The sequence below is a fragment of the Papaver somniferum genome, unplaced genomic scaffold (assembly GCF_003573695.1).
Source record: "Papaver somniferum cultivar HN1 unplaced genomic scaffold, ASM357369v1 unplaced-scaffold_19, whole genome shotgun sequence".
NCBI classification, from domain to species: Eukaryota; Viridiplantae; Streptophyta; class Magnoliopsida; order Ranunculales; family Papaveraceae; genus Papaver; species Papaver somniferum.
Window position 1 is genome coordinate 2,688,987 of NW_020628818.1, and position 26,015 is coordinate 2,715,001.

Sequence of the window (26,015 nt, forward strand, 5' to 3'; positions counted from 1 at the left end):
CTGTCTTGTGATCAAGGAGAATGATTTGTCAAGATCTTCATCCGAAAAATCACCCTCAGACTGATCATCCTCAGAGACATAAACACTTTTACTTTTATCAAGTAACTTAGTATTCTTTTGTGCTTTAAAGGCAACATCCTTTCCGATTTTGGATGTATTCTCATGATCAAAGATCTTTAGCTTTACAACCAATGTATTTATGGAAAGATTAACAAGGTTATTTCCCTCAATGATGGCATGCTTCTTAGACTCGTATCTAGATGGCAGCGATCTGAGAATTTCCATCACAATGTCCTTTTCAGGAATAGTCTTACCCAATGCAAAAGATGCATTAACAATTTCAGACACTTTGTGATTAAACTCATCAAATGTATCTTCATCTGCCATACGAAGGTTCTCCCAATCAGAATTAAGGTTTTGAAGTCTGGCTTCCTTTCCACTGGAGTTACCTTCAAATACGGTTTCTAAGATATCCCAAGCATCTTTAGACCCAGTGCAGTTTGACACATGATGTTGAAGATTTGGGGTAATGGCATGTATGATGGTATTCAGACCATCGTGATTTTGATTTGCAGCAAGTATCTCGGCAGGATTATATTCACCAATATTCTTGGGAGCGTTTACATCTCCAACTGCCACAACGGGAGCATCATAGCCATTAACAACATATACCCATGATTAAAAATCACGTGCTTGAAGAAAAGCTCGCATAGCAATTTTCCACCGTAAGTAATTAAATCCATCAAAGACTGGTGGTACGTTAATAGAGATAGCACCTCGGTCCATAGAGTCAGATCGCTACAAACACAGACTTGTAAGGTCTTGAACGTGTTTGCCTGCTCTGATACCAATTGAAAAAGCGGGGGTCTAACAACACCACCCAATATTTCGCTTAGCAATCTGTATGGACAAACTCGAATATACTTTTAATAGAATCAACAAGACTCAATCAATTAAAATTATATCAACGAGTTTATATCTCTCTCTTGATTTGATTTACTCAAGCAAGAACTGCGAGTTCTAATCAAATGCAAGGAATAACTTGGATGGTACCAAAGACCAATATCCAAGGATCAATCAATGACAATCAACAACCAAAGGTTGGATTACTCTAATTGATGATCTAACGCACAACCTGTATTATTTCAATTATAAAGATAAAACAATATAATGCGGAAATTGAAATAACACAGACACCAGAAATTTTGTTAACGAGGAAACCGCAAATGCAGAAAACCCCGGACCTAGTCCAGATTGAACACACACTGTATTAAGCCGCTACAGACACTAGACTACTCCAATCTAACTTCGGACTGGACTGTAGTTGAACCCCAATCAGTCTACCACTGATCCAAGGTAGAGTTGTACTCCCTATGCCTCTGATCCCAGTAGGATACTGCGTACTTGATTCCCTTAGATGATCTCACTCACAACTAAGAGTTGCTATGACCCAAAATCGCAGGCTTTGACAATAAACAAATCTGTCTCACATAGACAAGTCTATCAAAGGATCAATCTGTCTCCCACAGAAAAACCCTAAAGTTTTTGTTCCGTCTTTTGTAATAATCAAGGTGAACAGGAACCAATTGATAATCCGGTAGTATATTCCCGAAGAACAGTCTAGATAAATCAATCACCTCACAACAATCTTAATCGTATGGTAGCGAAACAAGATGTTGCGGAATCACAAACAATGAGACGAAGATGTTTGTGATTACTTTTTATATCTTTCCTATCAGAGATATCAATCTCAAGCCAATCAATCAGATTGTACTCGTACGATAGAAGATGCAAGATCAGATCACACAACTATGATAAAAGTAGTATCGATCTGGCTTCACAATCCCAATGAAGTCTTTAAGTCGTTAACCTGGTTTTAGAAGAAGAAAATCAAAGGTTAAAGGAGAACCGACTCTAGCACGCAAACTAGTATCACACGTAAGGTGTGGGGATTAGTTTGCAGAGTTGCTAGATATCCCCTTATATAGTCTTTCAAATCAGGGTTTCGCCTTGGTCACAAAGCAAACAATATCCACCGTTAGATGAAAACCTGATTTAGATTCAAGCTAATATTTCTCAACCGTTAGATCGAAAACTTAGCTTGTTATACACAAATGAAATGCACGCTTTTAGATTTGTTAACCGTAACCAAACGTGTACATTGTGTAGTGATCTCACTACAAATTGGATTATCAGGAACAACTTTCATCTCTAGGGATTGAGATAATTGGAAATAGATAGAGCAATATAGAGTATTAAGATAAGAGTTAGACGAATTATGGGGGTAATAAAAAGACATTGTTACAGATAGAAGTTGCAGAAGGATTTTAGGAAGAAGGTGAGGTTTACATTATTCCTTAGCTAGTTCTCAACAAAGAACAACAATCCATATAAAAGGATGGACGACACGCTATGCTCGTGCTTTGCACGAGCCACTCACATGAATAACTACTAACGCCGCCTCGCGCATAACTAGATAGGGCCTGCCCATAACCCAGATGGTCTGCCACAAGTAGGTTCATGACAAATACCCACTCCTCCAAATCATCCGTGTCCTCAAGGATGAGAACTGAGTTACAACACCCTTAACCACAACAAGTACATGACATCCCGAGTAGCTCCCATTAGGAGATAATGAAACAATGACCACTAGTTTCCCTTGTAGGGCCCAGAACATTAGAAATCCAAACCCAGAACATTGATTTATTTATTTTTTGCTAGGAGAACTCAGTAGCCGCATCTCCTTGTACACAGTAAGGGACGAGAATTGTAATCCTAACCAGAACACTGAGGATGTCTTGAATTCAGCTTGGACAAGGGAAGGCTCAGTGATGTACCAGCTTCTCGACCTTGGCAGACTTAAGACCCAGCCCGGAGATCCTTGGTGATTGTCATGTGAACTGCAAGCTCCATACTCGGACATTATTTCTACTACAACAACAATCATTGAACTTCCCATTTCTTCAGATTTTAAAATACCAGTGACTGTAGAGGGCACGTCATGATCGACTAGAATATCACTTGCATTTTCTATCCAGATTTCATTTATTTCGCTGGCACACAAGCTCTGAACTTCTCCACCACCAGCTCTTGCTAAACCTAATTGCAAGATGTTCTTGGTACAAACTTGTGCACCCAGGATAAAGTAATTCGCACAATACAAGGGGTAAGAAGAATCTGCAGCCAAACCTGAAGCACAAGCTGATATCCCTTCATCGACATTACCACTATCACATGAGGCAGAAGCTGACATTTTCTCATTGCTATGACCATAACCAAAAAATTCACAGTCGTTGAGCCAGAAAAACATCTTCATATGACTGTTACAAGTAAATTGTTGCCGAAAATTAACAAGAATAAGAGTATCCACTATTGTCCCTGAACACAATCCTAGCTTGTAATTTTTCCAGCCACCCACTAGCTCGATTATTCTTCCTGTCGCTGTCTTTTTATACGGTGAAAAAGTATCATGTGCTCTAAATATGCCCATATGTTGCGTAACCACTATTATAGGAATCTTCTCAAACTTATCCTTGTAGTATGCAACACCACTAAACACACAGAAAGGCTAAGGGAAAAGATAACCTGTCGTGAATGCACTTGTAAGGGTTGATTCATCTTGCTCAATAGTTATACTAGTAATTTCCTTCACGAACAGTTACATCGTTTCCATCACCCTTGCAGCCAATTCTTTCCAGCCAAAAAACCACATTAGATATCTCAAGAATGTAGGAAAACCTTCTTTAGCCGGGAACGAAGATATCATAAACACCTCACCGGTCTCTAGTATGTGCTGCAAAATAAGGACTTCTTTGTATTGCACACATATACTATTCTGAAGTTGAAGCAATAAGTGATTTCTGTTCCAACCCCAACTCCATCCAGGACTAACACAACCAAACCCAATAAGGAGATGAACTCCAAGTAGCTCCATGGAAGTCAATAGATAACCATTAACATTTCTCATATTCCAAAATCTTGTAATTCTAGTGCACTGCGAAACTCGTTTTTTCCTTGTCACTTGTAGTATCAAACTACACCAGAGAATATCAACTTGTTGCGCCATTTCATTAACAAAATCACAAACCTCTAAACTTCCATCACTTTTAACAATCGGGATTACATTCCCATTGTATCTAACTATCAACTTTAACCCATTTAGAGAAAACGTACAGGGAGCAAGAGAGTCTAGGCAGAATTCGGTACTTCTCTGAATCAACTATACCAACATTCCTCTATCAAATACCCTTCCAGTAAAAACCAAGATATTATAGGAACAATCTTCATTACTTGTACACAAAAGATCTAACCCTAAATCAGTCATTCCATTGTGCTTACAGATATTATGAATTAAGATCAAACATGAAGCATTAAACCCTTCTGAAAGAGAAATCCATGGTATAGTTTGACTCACTATTCCTCTACCAAACAACATAAGATCACAACCATAACTAGAGATACTATTCTTTTGTGACATCTTTGAAAACAGTTGCTAATCATATCATTGTCACCATTTTCAACAATTACGAGCACACTTGAACAAGCAGGCAACAACTCTAAACTATACCAAAGCTTAATAGATGGCTCATAGGCAATTTTCTTAATATAATCATTCATTAATATTGAACCAAGCATCTTTCCAGCCTTATTAATAATATTATCATTAACACACACAAAAATAATTGAAGGTATGGAACGACTTTCTGATTTATACCCTAAGATATGCAACACTGGACAATTCAAGCTCTCATAAAAATTCAAAGATGTAGTTGTACACTTACCACGATCGAATAAGGAGTGAATGCCGACCCACAGAAGATAAGAATAACCCAGACAGTGTAATTGGTATTGGAGATAGATTAACTTCTTTAAGTAATAAGGATTTTCATACTTCTTCAATTCAACTGTGTAAATATGACGTTGATAGAAAATTGAACAATAGGCAGCTAAACATTTCGGTAAGCACTTCCAGAACATGATCTCAAACAATTTACTTCGATCAAACAACATTTTAGTGAAATTGAATTCACTCGTTGTATCACATATATACGTACCTTGAGTTACTGGTCGAAGAAGTAAATCTTTGACAACACCGGGGCCTATACTAGGTAAGAAATTAGCAGAAACATTGAAATCGATGTGAACATTCTCTTGACAATCCAAAAACATTGACTTTTCCTTATAATCCTCAATTGAATCTATAGTTCCATCAACATTAGAGAAATCAAATTTGAGTTTAGATTGAATTTTACCCTCATCTGTTGCTGTAAGAGTGGAAGAATTTTGAGAGAAATCGTATGTGGAACTAGAATCAAGTGGAGTTTATTTCAAATCACCATCAATTTTGTCCTCGAGCACCTTCGACTCCGATTCACCAAATCTGTTAGAATAATCTATTGTTGAAGAAGAACCTAAAACTTCATCTGATACTGGTGGATTTGAAGATCGTTGAGTGAAATTACGAGCTGAACTTGAATCAATTATCACTTCTTCTATGACAATCTCATACTCCATCTCCGTAGGTTCCACATCCCCAACCTCTTGTAGTGATTCCAACTTTTTCTCGGCGATGGAAATGAGAGTTTCAATTTGTAGAAGATTAAAATCACGATCTGGTGAATTCCTATCCCAGATTATACGTATTGACTTCATTCTCAAATCAAATAATACACTGTATAATGCTTGTCTGGCTTAATACTTATCTTGTTCTAAGATATCAACCCTAGTGTTTAATTCTTCAATTTCTGCTTCTACTTGTGAAGCTTTAATTGTTGCAGCGGCCATCGTAGTGGTCGGAAAATCGACCGCTCTGATACCAGTTGTAGTGATCTCACTACAAATTGGATTATCAGGAACAACTTTCATCTCTAGGGATTGAGATAATTGGAAATAGATTGAGCAATATAGAGGATTAGGATAAGAATTAGACGAATTAAGGGGGTAATAAGAAGACATTGTTACAGATAGAAGTTGCAGAAGGATTTTAGAAAGAAAGTAAGGTAAACATTATTCCTTATCTAGTTCTCAACAAAGAACAACGGTCCATATAAAAGGATGGACGACACGTTATGCTCGTGTTTTGCACGATCCACTCACATGAATAACTACTAACGACACCTAGCGCATAACTAGATAGGGCCTGCCCATAACCCAGATGGTCTTCCACAAGTAGGTTCATGACACATTGTTGGTTCAACAATATTTAATCAAAAAGTTAGTCATATGAGCATTTCATACCAACCATATTCTTCTTCACCATAACTAGTTCAAATGACTCAAATGAACTAGTTAGAGAGTTGTTCAATTGAAACGAAATCTTATGTACTACACAAGACATAATTGAAGCAAAGATGATTTGATTCAATCGAATCGGTTCATGAACTTTATAGCCACGATATGCAAATTGCATTCCTTAGTCTTTATAAGTTTAAGTTCAGAAATCATCTTCAGATATATAACCTTCTTAAGTTCGCACACTAGGTTCGCGGACTTAAGCAACTGGACAAAGTTTACAAACTCCAGCAGAAAATCTCGGCAAAGACTTTCCGCCGGTTCGCGGACTGGTACTCACGCAACTAGTTTGTCAACTCCAGCAGAATTTCTCGGGATGAGAAGTTCGGCAGTTCACGGATTGATTTCGCGGACTTGGTAACAAGCCATTCTTCCGGTTTCTCTTGATCAACAAAGTTCGCAAACTTTGGTTCAAAGGATAGGACTTATGCACATATGTGTTTCCAAAACAATACTTATGTCCATCATTGGTTATGTAATCTAAACTCTCATTTCAATCATTGAAACATTCTTAGAGGATGTTATATAGTTGTTACACCATTTCTCATCAAAGCAGTTTTCAAAGTGATTGAAACATATCATGACTTTCATCACTAGGTAAAGATAAACATGGTCGAAGTGAAACGCTTACCAACACATATTTAGAGATATAGATAGGCGAGGTATACTCGGCTCGAAATACCAAATATGTATAATCTAAGTCTATATATATAGCATACGACTTCTTGTCTTAAAGAGTAGGAGATAGGGTAGATAGACTTTTGAGTGACAGATAAGTTCAAGTCTTCACATACCGAGAATTTCCACCGGTTCCTTGAGTAGTTCTTCTTCTTGTATGATGAATCGCCATGAAGTCCTTGAGCTCAACTATACTTTCTATGCTAGTCCGAGACTTAGCTACAATAGACTATAAATCAAGACTTATAGTTTTGATCACTAACATTGACAAACATGCTTGATATAGAAACGCATGCGAGTTCGACCGAGCAGTGCTCTAACACTTATATTCATCTTGTGGTTGTATTGTGAGGCATAAATTATGAATGAATAACTCTTATCTATTCTTTATCATCTTTCTCTATTTCCCTCCCTTCTAAAACCCTACTTCTAACCCTCTGAATCCTCATCTTCTTCTCTCAAATCTCTATCAAGAGTTTTTCCTGCTTATCAACTGTTCATCCTCAATCGCCAGCGGCGACCGCGCGTCATGGCATCAGATGCTGGCGTTAGAACTCCAGCCGCGCAGCTTTCATTTGGCCGCCAACGAATATATGTGAATGGATAAACATTTAATCATCCAACGGCTCTAATTATTACCCCCTATAATCTCAAATCTTCTCAACTCCAAATTCACACGTTCTACACCTCTAATCTCATTAAAAAGTTACCTAAAAATGCCTTCCAGAGTTCGCGGTCCTAGATATATTGTAGAATAGGATTTAGATATTTGTAGAGCATATGTTTTTCAAACATGAGAAAATATCAATAGTAATTAATCTAGGTTGATTCTGAGTTTTGGGGAGAATTGTTTTATAATGTTCATCGCAAAAACGGAGAATCTATTTATCCGTGGATATGAAGGATTTTTGCATCGCTTTTAACAATTAGTTATCAAATCACGCACTTGCTAGGTCAACTAGTGAATAATAACCGTAACAGATTGAACGGTGATGGTGCACATGAATTGGAACAAAGAAAACTAGCGGTATCGGAAGTATCCAACGACAGACCTTTTGTTATCCAATCTTGTTTCAACATTCTTAGAGAGATCCATAGATTCAATCACTTTTGCCTCCCGGATGCTCCACCACCCGGCCATTGAATGAGGACGTCAATCACGTTATGTGGTATTTGCTTTAATCTAATGTAGTTGTTTTAATCCAGTGTAGTTGCTTTAGTCCAAATGTAATTTACTTTTAAATTAAGAAAGTTTCAAATTAATTATCATATTGATGGTACGAATGTAAATAAATTTTCACTGAATAAATAACCATAACACAATTTTGCACCAAAATAAAACGTAAAACGACAGTGAATCAGTTAGTTCCTACACTTAATCAGTCTACTCCATCAAAAAAACACCTAGGACATTTCCAGAAATGCTTTCCTGGTCGTTTGTCAGCCAAGAAAAACTATTTCAAGTCTTTTCACTTCACAAAGTATAGTAATAAGACAAGTTTGATCTACTGGAAGATATGAGGTGTTATATGTATATGAAAACTTATACAAACAGAGAGGATTTTGTTATTTAAAATAATCCAAACTAAAACTTGAGTAATAATTTTTAAGAAAGTATCAATATACATGTTACTCAATTAAACAATCAATATCAGTATTTACTTTCTCTCTATCGTTACCAATAACTATAAGTATCCCCAATCGGCTTAGTAATTTGTTATGCCTCATAATATCAACACATACTGCAATCGCCAATAAATGAATTATTTTCCCTCCATGAGTTTATATTTCTTTTGAATTTTTCGTAACATATCCAAATCTTATCGGATACAGTCGACTTCATGAAAAATAAAACTTCCTGAATTTTCCTTTTCTTCTCTTATTTTGCTCAGACACATGTATGTCCGTAAATATTATTTTTATCTGAGTTTCTCAGACTCTCAAAGTATTCTCGCAACAGGGAAAAGTAAGTCCGCTCCCTGAATTCTCTTTGTTAAGCTCCATCACTTGTCGGTCCATCACCACAAACTATTTATCTATGTTTTCTTTCATATTCGAGTTTCATCACCACCAGTCGAACCATTTTCTTATCCCTGCAATACCCATTCATCTTAAGCTATCCACCTGCAATCAAGTTCAACAACTGCCAATCTCTTCAACTATCACAGACTCTTTCATTACGAGATTCTAATACCCTGAAACCATCACTGTAGCTGATCATTCTTCCATTACTTGATTTACAGCCAACCAACAAAGAACATCATACTCCAACTTCACCACCAATCGTAATCACCAGTTCTCGTCCATAAATTTTGCAGTCACACAACCAAGATTCTCCTCCAACTCGAGCTGTCCATCTTCATTCTTGAAATCACCAACAGAATTCAGTTCGAGCTTCGTCTCTGTCATGATCATCTCTGACCACAGCTCATTCAACCATCGCTGAAAATCAATAGCAATATCCATACGTCCCTTTCAACAGCAATCACGACACTCTCCATCACCATTATCCCCACAATCCAACTCTTTTGTCTTCCACCAGCTTCTGCTCGAGTTCCTCTGCCATACTATCCATTATCCCATAGTAACAACAGTCACCACCAATCACCGATCCTCATCACCATTAACTCCGATAGCATCACAACATTCTATTTTTCCCGTTGTAGACGTCCAATGCAATCTCGTGAAGAAGATGGTGGTTGACCATGGTAGAAATTGCAGGTGCCCTTATCGATATTTGAATTTCAACTGCCCCTTTATAATTTCCATATCTGCCTTTACCAATTCCATGGAAATATGACAGCACCGAGTAAAAACAATGGAACCTTTCGAAATCCTGTGCTTTGAAACCTTTCGCCACTTTGAATCACTTCAACTGCGCGTAACTTGTTTATACAAGGTCGGAATGATCTCATTCTTTCGACATATGCTTCGTCTCTTCAAGACGGTGTGAAGAAATCCCAGATTTGAACTAGTTCAACTTATTTTTAGTTAATATAACCCCAAATACCTAAGAAAATTAAAAACAAACAAAACCAAAGAACAATGATACGAAAACTATCAATGAAGCAAAGCATTTGAGTACCAAACTAGTGAAAATAATGCACCTATCAATTTTGTATGTGTCTTCTTATGTAAAAGTGTACAAATTCATAAAAGACATGCAACAGGGTTTTGAGCATCCACTAATTCTTCGGGGATAATATTTGTATGCGTGATCTCCATCTCTACAGTGCTTGCAGTGTAATAACTTATTTTAATTTGTCTATAAGTTTCAAGTTTTTGCACAATGCTGCTAACTTTTATTCTTCTTTCTCCTTCATAGCATCATCTAACATATGTGGTTCCTCAGGACAGTTAGTATTTTGACATTGCGAATACATGAGCTTTTTCGACTGTGATTCAATGACCATTCTGATGTGCGAACAACCTTCTTGTGGACATTATGAATACACCCAAGGGCATTGTATCATACTTTGGTTAATCATGAAACATAATGGATAAACCTCTTTTGCTTCCACACATAGTATTTGTTTCTCTTTGCTTTTAGAAAACATGGTGAGTGGTGTTAGTTGGGAATGAGCTCTATAGGTTGGCTGAGAATGAAAATTGTTAATGGTGTGGTATTTATAATAAAAATAAAGTCATTATTATATAGCATCGGTAATTTTCAAAAAAATAACCGTTTATAAATAGAATCGTTTTTATATAGTTGTTGGTAATACACGTGCATCGATTAAATCAAATTAATAAGTACCAATTAATTAATAATGGAAAGCAAAACTTTAAGTCATAAAATTTTCTAATTCATTAATACTGCCTCGTTTGTTACAAGAAAATAAAGACTTTGATAAAAAATTGGGACAAATTTTGGCTTTTTGGTTATCTCCATTTGACGTATTTTCCATTCAACGCGCTCTTAAACAGTTTTTTCCTGGTTTTGTAACTTCGGTTGTTAACTTTCAAAACTTGAGCTCTTCTTTGCTTCTTAGCGGAACATTTTCCTGGATTAACTTTTAAAATTCACATATTCCTTTCCATCACATATCTTAGAAACAACAACTTCAAGTTTGGTAGCACAAAGACATTTCAATTTAGGAATCCAAATACTACAATAAAAATCAGAAAAAATTTAGCAGAGAAAATACAAAAGAAGTGAATTTTGGTGTGACTTGAGTGTTTGAAAGTGAGGATAATTTATAGCGGTAAAAACATCTAGCTAGTTTTTCACTGTAACAATCTAGCCGTTGGCGGCTAAACTTCGACCGCCGGCTTAACCTTAGCCGCCTCCTTTATCACTCCGGGCGGTTTTACTTTAGTCCGCCACCACTTTCATACTGGAGTGACCCACTTAACCCATCCACGTGGCATGAAAAAAAAAACATTAAATTAACAAATCTCTTATTAAATTACTACAGTGAAAACCTTTAAAAGATGTCATCACCAGCATACGGTGGTGGTGACATCCGTCGCTTCCCAAATCCTCTCGTCTCAACAATGAATTCACGAATTCCGTCCTCTCTAACATCAAGAAACATAGAAGTGATTGGCGCTGGAGCTGCTGGTTTAGTTGCAGCTAGAGAGCTACGCAGAGAAGGTCACAAAACAGTAGTCTTCGAACGCAGTAACCAAATCGGAGGAACATGGGTTTACGATCCAAACGATTCATCCAATCTCGAAACATAATCCATACTAGTCTATACAAGTCTCTTCGAACAAATCTCCCTAGAGAATCTATGGGTTTCCGAGATTACCCATAAAGAGGTGTTGCATTATTTGAAAGATTTTGCTAATGATTTTAAACTCATTGAGTTGATTAGGTTTGAAACGGAGGTGTTTCATGTTGGGTTGTTGAAAGATGATGATAAGGATGGGGAGAAATGGGTGGTTAGATCAGCTCAAAATATGAGAGGTGGTGGTGGAGAAGCTGTGGATGAGGTTTTTGATGGTGTGGTTGTTTGTAATGGGCATTGTACAGAGCCAAATATTGCTGAAAGTCCAGGTATATATGTGAATTCCATCACGTTTTTGAGTTTAGTTGATGTTTTTCTTTATTGCTAATGTTGGTCAATTGAATGATGATATGTGAGACTGTGGGCATGTTTAGTAAATCAGGATAGCCTGTAAAATAAATCTGAAATATGTAAAATGCCCTTTGCAAGGTAACTTCGATTGTTTACTGCTGCTTATTTTGGTGCAAATGGTCATTGATCTGCCTACTGAACATTAGAGCTTAAGAGACTAAGCTTACTCAAAGACAGTATCACTGTTTTTGTGTAGACACTGTCTTTGATAGAGTGAAATGGAAGTATTTTGAAGGTCCACATGATTTCTGAGCTTCAGAAACTGCAGGTTCAATTCACATATACCTAAAGCGGATGATTGTACTTCAAATTTTGGTCCTTAAGCTTAAGTAATTTTAGCAACAAATGTTGTGGTCATGAATGTTACATTTGTGCTCCATTTGTTCTGTCTAGGTATTAATGAATGGCCTGGAAAGCAAATGCATAGACACAATTACCATGTTCCTGAGCCATTTCGTGATCAAGTATGAAACAATCTATTTTTCTCCTTATACTTTTAGGTTTTGCATAATGAACTATACTTTGTTGTATTCGTTGGTAGATGCATGCTCTAGAACTTGCTTTAGTGATATCACTAGAGTTAGATGTTTTGCGGCTCTATGATGACGGAGGAATTAAGTCATTCGTTAGAAACAATATTCTCCAACAAGAGAGACGATGTAGTCGTTCTTATTAATGATTGAAAGTTGTAACTAAACAGTAAATGGTTCAGAAAAACCTATACAGACAATGGTGACAAGGAGGACAGTATCAACTATAATTGTATAGGGAAAGTGACTTTCTGTAGCAAATAATGCCTTTCATGTAGTAGCACAGGTGGATTAACCTAACAACAAAAGTTGCTATTATTAAATCATATGAAATGTAGTATTCTTTAATTTGCTGGCAAGTTTGAACCTTCTCTACTGCTAGCAATCTAAATTATAACTGCATATCCTGCTTACCTTGTGAAATGTTTTTCTATTTCGACGTTTGTCCACTGTTATATAAATCACAAAAGACACCTCCTCGAGACCCTTATAGTCATTTGTATTGCCAAGAACGTAGGTTGATAGTGTGTCCTGCTGCCAGAAAACATTTCTGATTTTTTTAAGGGAATGAATAAGAAAATACTGCTTAACTTAGAGTGTATTCTCTTACTTCTATTTTATGGTTACGAGTTCGTTGGACCTAATGCGAGTGTCCTATTCTAATTAAAAAAACATCATTTATTCTGATATAAGAATTCAGTTAGATATAAAGCTTCATCGTTTCTCCTTTTTTTTTTCTTTTAAAGAGAAGCTTCATTACATTCTGCAAGTCGAATTCCAAAGATTGCTTTGACTATCTGTGGCTAACTTGGCAACATTTAGGAGTTTGAAGTTTTGCACACTGGTTTGTTGAAACGAAAAATGAACTCCTTAGACTTACAAAGATCAGCAATGTGAAATACCATCTTCTTTTTTACGTTCCTCGGCGTTCTTCATCATAGTTGGGGAAGAAATTGACTGCAGTTAAACAAGTTTTGTGGGAAAAAAGCAACGAGAATATAGAAATGATAGACTTACCCGATTCGGAGTCCCGACAGTAAATCCCGACTGAGACAAGCAGTGGGCCCATTTGCCCGCACAGGTCTAGATGCTAGGAGCGCTACCCTCCTGCCCGTTGGATGTCCAGTCGGGATTTCAATTGGGAGCCCACTTGGTCAGTGTAGCGCTACCCATCCAAGCGGTCTAACGGACCCCAACCAAAAGGCGCTAGACGGACTAACGGCAAGCGAGATAAAGAAAGCAGCTGCTTTAACTTTTGTCGCGGGAGATCTCAAATGAGAATCAAGACTTTTGGCAAGACCAGAAGAGAATATGCTTGAATGTCATTGATGTTTGTGTCATCCTCCCATATCCTTTTCTTTCTTTAGTTAAGTATGTTTATTATTTTCTTGCCACTTTACAGGTGGTGTTAGTGATAGGAATGTCAGCTAGTGGTCAGGACATCTCGAGGGACATGGCTGTTGCGAAAGAAGTTCATGTTGCAGGAAGACCTTTCTCTCACTGAAGGCGTACCTACAAAGCTGCAAGGCCATGAAAACATGCGACTTCATCCTACCATAAGCCAATTCTTTGATTGCAAGTTAGAGCTGCTTGTTCCAAAACAAATCTATTCCAGAATTGTTTAGATTTAATGACACCGAGGAGACCTGCTAATTATAGACCGAACAGCACAGATAGAGAGTACCCATGATGATGGCAGAGTGGCTTTTCAAGATGGGAACTCGGTCGCTGCTGATGTCATTCTGCATTGTACGGGGTATGTTTTACTACCCTTGCTTTGGCCATTTAACGTAGCTGAATCCTATTCCTCCACTCAATTCATTGTAGGCTAGGCCATATTGGTGGTACTTGCACATTTTTCATTCCTGATCATTTCATACATGACTGACCCATTTCAATTTGCTATGATCATATCTCTCTAAACGTAACCCCTTGTAACTTTCTAGTACGAGTATCCAAGAGGCACTACATAATAATCAAGTGATCAGCTACACAGAGATTTTCTTTTCCTGAATCCTATAGTTGTGCTAGTCCTCTAAATTCAGTTAATAGCCTGTAAAATTTGAAGATGCCTGATAGCTGTGCTCAGATTAAAACTCTGATCATAATAAATTAGTTCTATTTTCTATAATAACAGGGCATTTGGTCTAGTGGTATGATTCTCGCTTTGGGTGTGAGAGGTCCCGAGTTCGATTCTCGGAATGCCCCAAATCCTTTTTATGGTTGTGCTTCTAATGGAAACATAAATGTGCAGATTACTTTGATATGTTGTTTTTTATTTTCCAGGTAGAGACCTATAATATTGACTGTGGATGAAAATTGCATAGGCGTGTGGGACCTCTTTATAAACACGTTTTCCCACCATTGTTGTCTCCATAGCTTCCTTTTATCGGTTTACCCTGGAAGGTACATCTTCATCTTCTCCAAATACAGCTGACCCTAATTTTTCAAGGGGAAGAAGGGGTAGGAGACAATATTGGAGGGACAATCTTCCATCAAGGGGCTATGCTTTGGTAAGGGATGCTCTTTATTTCACTATGATTTTTCCCCTCATCAACAACAATTTTTTTTTTTTTTTTTTCATCATCAAACCATAAGTATTTCATTCCAAATAGAAACTTTTACATGATGGTTTTCAAGAAGAACAAGTACATCATAATATGAAATAAATAGAAAGAAAGATGCAAAGAGCAAATAAATCGCGAAGAGAAAGAGCGATCTACAACGATAGCACCTAAGCCTTGTATTTTTGAGATTGGAGAAGAAATGGTATCTAAAATTATAATTCGACCATTTTGATAGATTTTTTTTTAGAAAAAGAGATGGTCCCATGATTGAGGAGTGATTTGCCCAAAAATTCTTCATATGCAGCGAATAACCCGGAAGACGTTAGATCTATTTTTATGATGAAGAAGAAATTGATCTTACCCTGCCGAATCGTTGATGTACTTGTAACAAGATAACCAAACACGAACAAAACGTTAGAAAGAAACACTCTGAAAGTGTTGATAAAATCGCCCCTAATAGCGAAGATAAAATCGCTGTAATAGCGAAGAAATTATTGAAAAACAACAAATAAATCTTAAATCACTCAAAACAAACGAATCTTTGCCCCTAAAGGACTAGATCTGAGCAAAGAAAGAAGAAGTTGATGAGTATTTTTCCTTTTTTTTTTTTAGGTTTAGGAGAGAGAAAAAAAATTTCTTTCTAATCCTCGTACACTCGGATTAACAATAATTTTACCCAACAGCGAAATTGGGGGTTGTAGTTTTGATTTATATTTAGAGTTCTCGGTAGTTAATGTATGCATACAACTATTTCTTATCAAGAATAATGAAATGAACAGCTCCAATAGAATGCTTATTCAGTACTGCGCTGACCGTGTGGACGCTTTTGTTCAGCATAATTGCCTTCTGTTTCCAGGTTAACCCTTTCCCTTCATCGGAATTACAAAGCGAGTTGCTGGTGTCTTATATGGTTGGATTTCACCTTTGTAATGGGTACAAATTACTTTTTTTTTAATGCAAACCAAACTATAGATTAATAAGCACAATATTACTGAATACTGTTTAACAAGAATGGAGGAGGTTCTCTAATCCAAGTACCAGAGATACCTACTACAAGAAAATCAACCTATTACTGCACCATATATTGCCACACCTTCAATATAGGTGTTGCAAAAGCAAATTTCTAGTCACAGTACTTTTCAGCTGCAGCTAAAAACTATAATTTACTGCTATAAAATAAAACTTTTGCCACACAACTGTAGCAACAATATGAAAAGAGTGTCGTAGAAAAGCATAATCTCTTGTTGCAGCAATAAAGATTGGATGCAGCAATAGACTTCTTGCTACATAGGTTATCGCGGCATTAGTAGGGGTTTATGCCATAATCATTGGGTGATGCAATAGGTTAAGTTTCTTGTAGTGGGCCTTCTTTTCGACCATATTTTGCAAGATTATTTGCACACTTATTTGCTTATCTATTTGTGTGCTTACAATACCAAAATTCAAAAGAAAAAATAAAATAAAACAAATATCTTCTACGATCCATCTTGACTCCCAAGGGACATCAGATTCTTCACCCTGTCATGCTTTAGCTAATGCTTCATAATCCACTTAAATGACTATCTTCTTGAATTCCCACTGAATTGCAAGCTTTAACAATTCCAAGACAGCTAAGCATTCCAAATGTTCTGGACCTGGTGCATCCTGGAAGTTCTTGTAGGCTGAAGCTAAATGAGTACCTGCAAAATTCCAAAGCAGACCATATCCTCCCTCCTTAGTTATACAACAGAAAAGATGCATCAGTTTTTAATTTAATAAAGTCTTCAGCAAGGAGGAGTCCATCTGTGATCAACAACTGCTCTGACAATACGATGGTAAGACCTGCATACAGAGTCAGAATCACTAAGAAATTTATTAATACGTGGATTAATTGCTGAGGGGAAGAACGTTTGTTGCCAAAAAAAAACGCAGTTTCTATCCTTCCAGAACTGCCACCTGATTACTACCATTATAGTCACCAATTTCTTATCAGAGCTTTGAATCTGGGAAGAAATCCATTTTGGTGAAGACCATTGTTGATCAGAAATCACATATCCAGCTCCAAACCAGACAACTCTTGCATATGGACAATCTATGAGAATATGCATGGTAGTTTCCACTGCACAACCACATCTGTTGTATTTTATATCCTCTTGAGGCAATCTTTTACTTATTCATTATTTGAAAGATAGAATATCTTTAGCGCATTTCCACAAGAATAACTTGATTCTAGGGACCAAATTCAGGCCCCAAATTCTTGTCCGGAGGTTTTGTATTATCATATGGAGGTTGTTCATTTCCATTACGATACTTTAAGTTTTATAATGCTTGATATGCAGACTTCACAGTAAAACGACCATTCTTAGTTCTTGTACAGACTAATTTTTCTTCACTATGAAGATGAACTCTTATGGCTAAGATTTTTTGAGCTATTTCATGATCAAAAAGATGAAGAATAAGATCAGTCTTCCATGTTTTACTAGTTGAGTCAATAAGCTCACCAACATACTTATAACCATGAGGGTTTTCAGAAGGAGGACCATTCCAAAGAGGAGACCCACTTATCCTGCCATATAAGAATCTGAGTACCATCTCCAACTGACCATAAGTTGTATTTGTATATGAACTCAAATTCTGAACTGATACTCTTCCAAGACCATATAGAGTTCGCCTTTTAGGGGCATGAAGATGATTGAAGTTTTTGAAATATTTAGCTCTTAGAGAACCTCTGCAAAAGTTATTTTTAACAGTGCAGAGTCTCAAGAAGACTATAACAGTTAAGCATGATTGAAACATATCACATCTCTGAAGTTAAGACCACCATCCGCATAAGTTCTGCACATACCAAACCATGTTGTGGGATAGAAACCTTTCCTAGACGGATTGTTCCACCAGTAATGCAGCTGTAGAGAATCAATTTTATAGATAGCTTCCTCAGGTAATATGAATGAACTCATCTGATGAAGAGAAACTGAATATAGAACATTTTTCAGCATCACTGACCTGCCTAATTGAGATTGTAGCTTACCACACCATATGGATAATTTTTTCTCCATGTTCTCAATGATAAAATTAAAGGATACTTTCTTCTTCTTATTCAGGATAAGAGGAATCCCTAAGTATTTCTCATTTGGATTTATTTTTTTAGCATTGAGAATGCCAATAATATCTGAAGCAGCATAGTTACCAAGTGCTTTTCAGAAAGAAATACTAAATTTTTGATAGTTTAGTAACTGACTTAAATCTAAGCTGAAAGCCTCAAGAATGCTCTGGAGATTTCTGATATTGTCAAGATTTGCTTTTACAAAGATTAAACAGTTATCCACAAATAACAGATGGCTTATGGGAGGTGCCTTTATCAGTGAACACCACTTCTCTCCAAAGCACATTCTCTTCATAACTTCAATGACAAAATTCCATTCTAGCATGTCAAAAGCTGTCTATATTTAACGCCAAATAGTTATCACCTATCTTTTTCTTTTTAAGTGTATGAATAATCTCATGAGAAAGAGAGACATTATTTGAGATGAGTGTACCTGGTACATAAGCAGATTGTAAAGGGGATATCACTCTATCTAGCAGAATCTTCATATTTCTTGCCATCAGTTAAGATATAAGCTTATAAGTGGTATTACACAATGCAATCGTCCTGTAATCATAAGGTGAACTTGGAGTCTTGACTTTAGGAACTAGCATAAGTCGTGTTTTATTTAGTTTCTTGCTAAGAAAACCATTCTTGAAAAAATCTTGAACCATAGAAACCAAATCATCCTTAAGAACCTCCCATTAAAAACTAAAAAAACTCGGAGGAAATCCATCCGAACCTAGAGCTTTCCATTTATCCATACTCTTTAGAGTGTCCTAAATCTCTAGCTCAGATGGTATACAGATTAGTCTTTCATTCTCTTGTGGAGTGACAACCAGAAAAATATGCTCCATAAAGTTGTTTGTACCACGATAAAATTGTCACAAATTGGGCCAGAATGTTGTTTGAACCATCATTCAGCAGTCATCTAAGTCTGCCATCCGGCCAACCAACACAACCCACCAGCCCGCCCAGTATGCCATGAAGTCTAATGATGGCCAATAGTCAAAGTCAACAACAATTAGTCAAGACCCTGTCTGCCATACCGGTCCGCCGGTCCATTTTATCTAGCCTACTTCACCGGTCCAGTTCGCGCAACTCGGTTTGTGGACTGGTTCTCCCAGTTTTGGTCCAATTTGCCAACCATGCTGCCAGTCGTGCTATCATCCAGTCCACAATTCAGTTTAGGAAGGGTTTCAAGAACATACAGAAACATAATGAAATTCCTCGATGGTATTTTTGAGACGCTGGTTGATCGTTCTGTATTAAATCCGTAGACCGTCTTACATAGGTTCCTTGCAAGTTTCATCTTTTCCATTATTACTCTTTTCGATTATTGTATCTATAAACAAAAAGTATGTTCAATCTTTATCTAAGGATCCATAGGAACACAACAATTCCTAAACAAAAAAAATTTGAAACAAAAAGAAAAAAAAGACACTACAGTCTACACTGATCGATTAAGAAAATAAATCAACTATCAACCCTAAATCGAACGAGATAAAAAGAGATAACGCTTATGTTTATGTTTAGGGTCGAGATCGGCGGCTTACCTGGTTAGCCTTCATCGATGATGACGACAGTATGTTTTGATGTTAGGATCTACCGTAACTTTGAAATATTCGTCCTTGGTGCACACAGTTATAATGCATCCATTTTTAAGATTAAAAAAAAACAAAAAAAAAAAACACAAAGGTTACAAGAAAATATAGTAGGGGTAAAAAATTGTTTAGCCAGGTGGATGGGCAAACAGGTTTTTCCACTATGATAAATGTACTGCGCGCATTAAAGTCAGACGCACGGATTAAGTACAACCACCGGGTGGTAAACATAATTCGCTGGCGGGTTTTCTTGGACCACACACGACTACTTTTTAATGGTCACCTGAATGGCTAGTGTTTCTACCCCAATAAATACTACTCGAGCTTGAGATCCCAAATTCACAACAATCTTTCATCCAATTATTTTTTTTCGCAATTTCAACCCCTTTCAATTTTCAACCATGAATTCTGGTTTTGATTCTTTTGTGGACGATATGGAAATGGATGAAACCTTGTATGAAGAAGAGGAGGAAGTTTATTTGCGTCAAATGGATGAAGACGCAATTCAAAATAGAAGGAGGCAAAATTTTATGTTGCAATTACAATTAGGGATAATACCAAATCCTTTAGAGCCACATGAAGTTATGACCAAAAGAAGAACATGGCGAGATCGACATTTTTACCACGACAAGATGATGCTAGATTATTTTAATCATGGATGTGTCTATTCCGATGAGGATTTTTAGCGTCGATTCCGCATGGGCCGCAACTTGATGCAAAGGTTATTGCCGAGCTTTGTCAGATACAACCTTCATTTAAGTATCAGTATGAATGTATGATGCAGGACATGTACGAGGATTTTGTCTCGAACAAAAGGTCACTAACGTCCTTCATATACTACGTTACGAGGTAACGGCGGATTCCACATATGACTATATCCGTATTGGAAAAACAACCGCTTTTAGGTATCTCAAATTGTTTTGCGAAACAATAGTTGAGCATTTTGGTCCAACTTTTTTAAGAAAGCCTATTCAGGAAGATGCCAAAAACACCACGAGGGGTTTTCCATGAATGTTAGGTAGTCTTGAATGCATGCACTAGACGTGGCATACGTGTCAGGTTGAATGGGAAACTCAATATAAGGATCATTATCCAAAACCAACTATAATTTTGGAAGCGTCGGCTACTTATGATTATTGGTTTTAACATGCTGTTTTTTGGACTCCCTGGTTCAAACAACGATGCCAACGTTTTGCATAAGAAATGAACAAAATTATGCTAACTTGCATCATTCTGTATAACATGGTCATTGAGGAAACCATATATGACCCAACCTAGACTAGTTTTCCAAACGACGATTTAAGGTCGAGGCTTGAGTGCAACATGGCCGTCCGGCAAGAGATTCTAAGCTTGCCATCGACAGAATCCAAAACCGAGGACTCTATGGAAGGATAAGGGAGGACCTAACTAAGCACCTTTGGGATATAAAAGGAGGAAGAGACGATGCGTGGGGGCGTCAAAACCAGGGTGGACGAGACCGAGGCAGATAGATGTTGTTTTTCAATTTAATGTTGTTTTTTTATTAGATGTAATGCAGTGAGACTATTTAAATTAATTGATAGGTTAAGACAATTACATTAAAAGTAATTTTTACTAAACATTAAAATTAAACTTAACCAATAAAAATAAAAATTAGCTGCATAACTAATCAAGACGGTGTTCATCTTCGTCCTCTTCTGAGGTATCATCGGCATCGTCTTCCTCATTCTCATACCGGTTAGGTTGTTCAGGGACTTGTTTCCGCTTTATCCATTTCTCTAGCCCATGTAGCAAGTTGTCGTGGATTCATTGTTGAAGTGTTCAAGGAGAGTATCTTATTCATCTTAAAATCCATGTAGTGTTATTCTCGCGAAAGACAAATTTTTCGAAGTTGCCTTATCGCAATGTCACAGTCCCTGCTTTTATCTTATTTTACCTTCAGCTTGAATTCCTTGTGCTCAGAATAGTTGAACTCGTTTGAACATCTTTTTGATGCTCTTTGGGATGCGTCTCTTGCTTGCTTTTCCATCTTTCTGACCTCCTCCTCCTCTTCTCTTGGCGCTGGTGTTAACGTCCAGATTGGTGTTGTGTTGTTCCTGACTACTTGGAGATCCAACATATAGAGATCTATTTCCTTCCGGTGAGGGAAGCAGACCCACCATTCTAAAATCTCCATAAGAAGTTGTGGTAGTCAATTTGTATAGCTGCTTAGTTCTAAGAGTACTCAAAACTGTCTAGGTCCTAAGGTTTTTCCGCCTTGCAGTTTCCTCGTTAAAAAAATCTTAAGTGTCGTGTTATTTACTTTACTTCCTCGTTATATTGCTTAGTATTTATAATTAAAGTAAATATAATTATATTTTAATCAACACTTGGTTTGATACAATTTCGAACTTACGCTATGTACCAAGTGTACATTTTGTTTAAGTAATCTTCTTGAAAGTTCGTGTCTGTATTAGGTTACACAAGGTGTGGCTTGCAAGGGTTTATACGAAAAGTAGTGTTCTTGGTATCCTCGTTATTTCAAAATCCATGTATAAAAAACTAAATGTGAGTGGTTTGAATAATCTTAATATGCAAGATGAATTCTGGAAGTAATTAATTATGGAACACTGATTCCTTCGTTTTTTTCTTTTGGGTGTAATGAGGAGTAAACAAAAACATATTTTTTTCTCAACGTTCTTTTGCTAAATCACTTTGGCTCTGGATCTAACCCTTGCAGTGAAACTCATTGATATTTGTAAACTTTTTGGATAAAAATCCTAGTAGCTTCGTTCCTATGGAAATTGTACTAACTAAAATGTGGTTCGTATGGAATGAGAGATGCAATAGAGTGTTTTAGAGAAAACAATGCACTCCTCAATAGTTTTCTTTAGTTACACAAAAACATATTCTTTTCTGGACAAAAAAAAATGGAAACACTAAAAAGAAAATTCCTAAATCTAAACCGTTAACAAAACCTTGGACTGGACCTGTTAAAAACAAACAAAAAATCAATGTTGATGCAGCTTGGATATCTAAGTATAAAGTGGCTGGATTTGCTCTAGTTCTTAGAGATTATGAGACGAAACTTGATTATTATATGGTCTGTATGTTCTGTTATAAGGCCACTCAAGTTTGTTTCAGGATTGACTATTATAGATCTCGTGATTCAGGATCTGTAAATAAAACAATGATCAATCGTTGCTAACAAACACCGTTATGTGTTTAATCAATTATCAGTAAGAGTCAAGTTATTTGTGCAGGGTTACTTTGAATATTAAAGATTGAAGACTATAACACTTTTTCTTTTTGGTATCTGATTTTTGTGATACTTCATGCGCACTTGATTCCATGGGATCCAAACAATTATTTTATTTCGATGGACATCAGACTTGTGAAAGATCGAACACATTGTCTAGTTGCTTCTTCTTGTAGAGTTGCTTGTGAAAACGCAGGGGTACCAAGTGCACCACCAACTTTTTTGTTTGGAAAACCGTATGGACAAAACCTAATACAATTGCAAGTTGACCAACTGAATGATGCTTGAAAATATGTATATAGAGTTTATATCTCTAACCTCTTCTCGATCAGTATGTATATAGACAAGAGTCTGTGAACCAGATTGTTAAAAAGAGTACTTGGACGATCTCAAAAATCAATATCCAAGATCAATCTAGTCGTATCTAAATAATCCAATCGGAATTCTGCCAAGTAATTAAACTTGTTATCTATCTTTCAAGATACGAATTCTACAAGAATGAGTCTCACAATCGATCACAATTAGATGGACGTATCTACTAAGATCGAATACTTACAACTTGCATAAATCCAATTATAAATATAAACAATGTAATGTGAAAAAGGAAAAACACAAGACACCAGAAGTTTTGTTAACTAGAAAACTGCAATAGCAGAAAAACCCCGGGACCTCGTCCAGATTTGAACACCAAACTGTATTAAGCCGCTACAGACACTATCCCACTATCAGACTTCACACTGAAATGTAGTTGAGACCAAGTACACCCTCCAAGCGATTTAGTTACAGTCGTACTCTTTACGTCTCTTGAACATCGCAAGGATCTACGAAATTGATTCTCTTAGTTGACATCCTTTATGGCCTAAGATTTTTTGATACCAATCTGCCTCTAGTAGATAAGCATATTTGATTTCTGTTTAGATTAAAGATCAAGGTGAGAAAATTTGTTTGCAATAGACAAAGCTAGCAAACCTCACATATCCGGAACTTATGACTCAAGATCAGCCTAGATTCTTAACCACCTCTCAAGAAAAATCTCCAAATGATCAATTAATATCAGTTTTCAGATATCTATATTGAAAAATCACAACGTCTGAGACGAAGAGAACTTTGCGATTACTATCTATCTTGCCTGAAAGAGACTACGAAAACCTCGATAACTAGAAAAAAAACAATATCATGATACATGAACTATCAGGGTGAAGATAGTCGGACCTGATTTCACGAATCCCCAAAGTGAAATCTTTTAGTTGTAGACCTAATTATGTTTCTTAGAGGAAACCTATGTCTGTAGAGGACGACTCTAGAATCAACTAGGACACAAAGTGTCAGGGATTGAATTTCCCAGTTGAAAGAGCATCTTTATTTATAGTTTTTAAAGACCAGGGGTTGCTTAGAAGTCAAGCTAAGATAACTTGAGAATCAAGCAAACACTTTTAGGTTTTGAAAATATAATAGAATAATATACACTAGGAACCGATTCTGGAACTGTGTATAATGATTGTTCGGTTTGGCAAGTATGCCAAAAGAGTTAAAGTAATTTGATGTTCATTTAAACACTAAATAATTTAATCATGATGCATACGCATAAGTAATTGATTGATCAATGAAGTCATAAAAATGTTTAAGAAAGTTCAAACAATGCTAACATATTTAAAAAATAAGTCTTTGAGCATCTGCTAAAATCTACAGGGACGGTTGGTACAACGATTCATGAACCATTAGGTTTGTACGCGAATCAGGATGCAACAGTTCGGGAACCGGGCTCACCAGACCTATAAGACTAACGAACTCAGTTGACTATGGTTCATGAACCGGGTTCGTCGATTACTAGTCTTTAATACCAACTTCCAAATTTCAGTTCACAACGATTTGTGAACTGTCCCCATCTGATCTTGCGGTTTGCGAACTGGTTCGCCAACCCTCATGTATTTCTGAAACTCAGATATCTATGGTTTGCGGTTTGCTATCCTTTAATAAGATAGTTCAATACTTCTCTCTTATGATGTTGAAACATTCCCGTGTGATAAACTCATTTGCTTGGGAAATTTTCAATTGATCCACAAATTAATTCACACAACAAATTGTTTAGAACTGCTATTGTTAAGGATCGGTGAACATCTCTGCTTAGAATCATACTTCGAGATTTTTAACGAGATAAATTTGGCTCGAAACTTCTTTTTTATAAATTAACTAAAAGTCATACGACATCGTCTCAAAAAGCTTGAATGGTAAGATAGTGAGTAAAATAGAATGGTTCAGTCTTCATATACCTGATGTAGAAGTTCTCCACATGTTTTCTTCGATCTTCATCTTCGAGGGAAATGTCTGATACTCAACTGCCAAATTATAACCTAGTCCGAGACTTGACTTAGTAGACTAGAAATCAAGATGTAGTTTTGATCATCTAACATTGACAACAAGCTGAATATAACCAAACTTGTGGGTTCAACCGAGCATTGCTCTAATATCTTGGATATAACTTGTTCACCATGATTTATTATTTCTATAATCTTTGTATTGGTTTGATATTTGGAGCTTCTATTGATTAAACCGAATATCCTTTATAGTCAACTTTATCTACAATCATTTTCGGATTTGGGAGATATACAATGAGGTGGTTAATGTAACGGGTTATTCATTTACTATTTCGGGTTACGATACAACATAGTTGAGAGCAGAAGTCTTCACAACAGGTGAAGCAACTCATGATAATGGACTTTGTCTTTGGATTCACATGGGCAGACCAGACTGGTTGTAGCATAAAGATACTGAAAGAACTAAGTAATTAGGAGTAGTTGACTTGGTCTCAACTATACGAATTTACAGTAGCCAATTTGTATAATGGCTTAATTATGAGAGTATTCAAAACTGGATTAGGTCCCAGGGTTTCTCGTCCAATCAATTTCCTCATTAACAAATTCTTGTGTATTGTGTGATTTACTTCACTTACGCATTATATTTGTTTATCTTTATAGTTAAAGTA

At 36.6% G+C, this 26,015-nt stretch overlaps 1 protein-coding gene and 1 non-coding gene across 2 annotated transcripts in view; both read left to right on the plus strand.

Annotated features, from left to right (window-relative positions):
- Positions 1-11,448: 11,448 nt before the first annotated feature.
- LOC113338644 (flavin-containing monooxygenase FMO GS-OX-like 4) overlaps positions 11,449-26,015 on the plus strand; it is a 31,178-nt gene continuing 16,611 nt past the window's right edge. Inside the window, exon 1 of the mRNA XM_026584020.1 lies at positions 11,449-11,612. Within this exon, the coding sequence (XP_026439805.1) occupies positions 11,467-11,612 (146 nt within the window). The 5' untranslated portion in view covers positions 11,449-11,466. The remainder of the gene's footprint in view (positions 11,613-26,015) is intronic.
- Positions 14,720-14,791, plus strand: TRNAP-UGG. Its single transcript has one exon. It is a non-coding gene; the product is annotated as a tRNA-Pro (tRNA).